Genomic DNA, 1,220 nt, shown 5'->3' on the forward strand with positions numbered 1-1,220 from the left:
AGAGGGGTGGGGAGGCTCCCGGGGGTGTTTCACTTATAAAATGAGTGGGGTTGGGAATGGTGGAAAACTCTTGCTTTCCCAACTTCAACGCTGAGTAAGGTGGGTTTGAAAGGTATTCCGCAAAGATGACCCTTCCCCGTTCCCCTCGTGACGCCATGGTGTGGCCATTCAACCGCACCTTTTACTCGGTGGCACGCGGCACCATGAACAAAAAGAACAAAGAGAAAAGGGATTCACCAAACCCCCATGATAAAGGCAAATTCCGCTATGGTGATGGTGTTAAGGCGTTCCGCTACTGCCATGTGTGGTGTGAAAAGGAAATCCATGGGAAATGCAGAAAAGAAAAAATAAGCACAATAAGAACACTTTCCCCCANGGAAAACTCTTGCTTTCCCCACTTCAACGCTGAGTAAGATGGGTTTGAAAGGTATTCCGCAAAGATGACCCTTCCCCGTTCCCCTCGTGACATGGCGTGGCCATTCAACCGCACCTTTTACTTGGTGGCACGCGGCGCCATGAACAAAAAGAACATGAGGGTGTTAGTCCTTCCTTCCCTATGATAAAGGCAAATTCCGCCATGGAGATGTGCTAAGGCGTTCCGCTACTGCCATGTGTGGTGTGAAAAGGAAATCCATGGGAAATGCAGAAAAAGAAAAAGAAAAGTAAGTACGATAAGAACATTTCGTCGCAGAGGTATTTGGTTTGTTGGCACCCCACCGCCTGCCCCACCACAACAATGTATGGAGTATGTTTGGCTTCCCTGGGAGATGGAAGTGCGTAAGCTGGGCGCCGCGATTGGACAGCCCTTATTGCCAAGGGCGCGCCGCGGTTGGCATCAGAGGTCCTCGGCAACCCACCCCGAGATGTTGGCAAAAAAAAAGTTGAGGAGGGTACGGCACCCCGGGTTCCAGCCCCACCACTGATCGCCGTACTAACAAGGCCTGTGGCCGCTTAACTTCACAAATCGGACGGGATATGGTGCATTCGGCCAGGTGTGGTCGTACCCGAAATGCCCGCAAAAGAACATATTTTGTCCCCGGGGCGCCCTTCCCAGCCCCGCCTCCAGGGGTGAATTTTCAGTTTTGCGAGTGCCGTGCGTTTCCCGCCTCCGTGCTCTACTGGGCCTCGTTACGGTGGTATTGGGGCGCATTTTCGCACATAAGCTAACCCTTGCAGGTGTTGGGTTGTTCCGGTGTTTTGGGTTGTGCCGGCCTGGTGGC

At 52.7% G+C, this 1,220-nt stretch overlaps 1 protein-coding gene across 1 annotated transcript; it reads right to left on the minus strand.

The window, feature by feature from the left end:
* Positions 1-931: 931 nt before the first annotated feature.
* Positions 932-1,219, minus strand: TM35_000931100 (uncharacterized protein; the record flags this gene model as incomplete). The annotated part of the gene is made up of 1 exon (XM_029031517.1): positions 932-1,219. A coding segment is annotated over one exon (288 nt), but the record flags the coding sequence as incomplete, so codon positions are not given.
* Between the last annotated feature and the right edge of the window lies 1 nt (position 1,220).

This window comes from Trypanosoma theileri (assembly GCF_002087225.1).
Source record: "Trypanosoma theileri isolate Edinburgh chromosome Unknown TM35_Tth_93_V1, whole genome shotgun sequence".
NCBI lineage: Eukaryota > Euglenozoa > Kinetoplastea > Trypanosomatida > Trypanosomatidae > Trypanosoma > Trypanosoma theileri.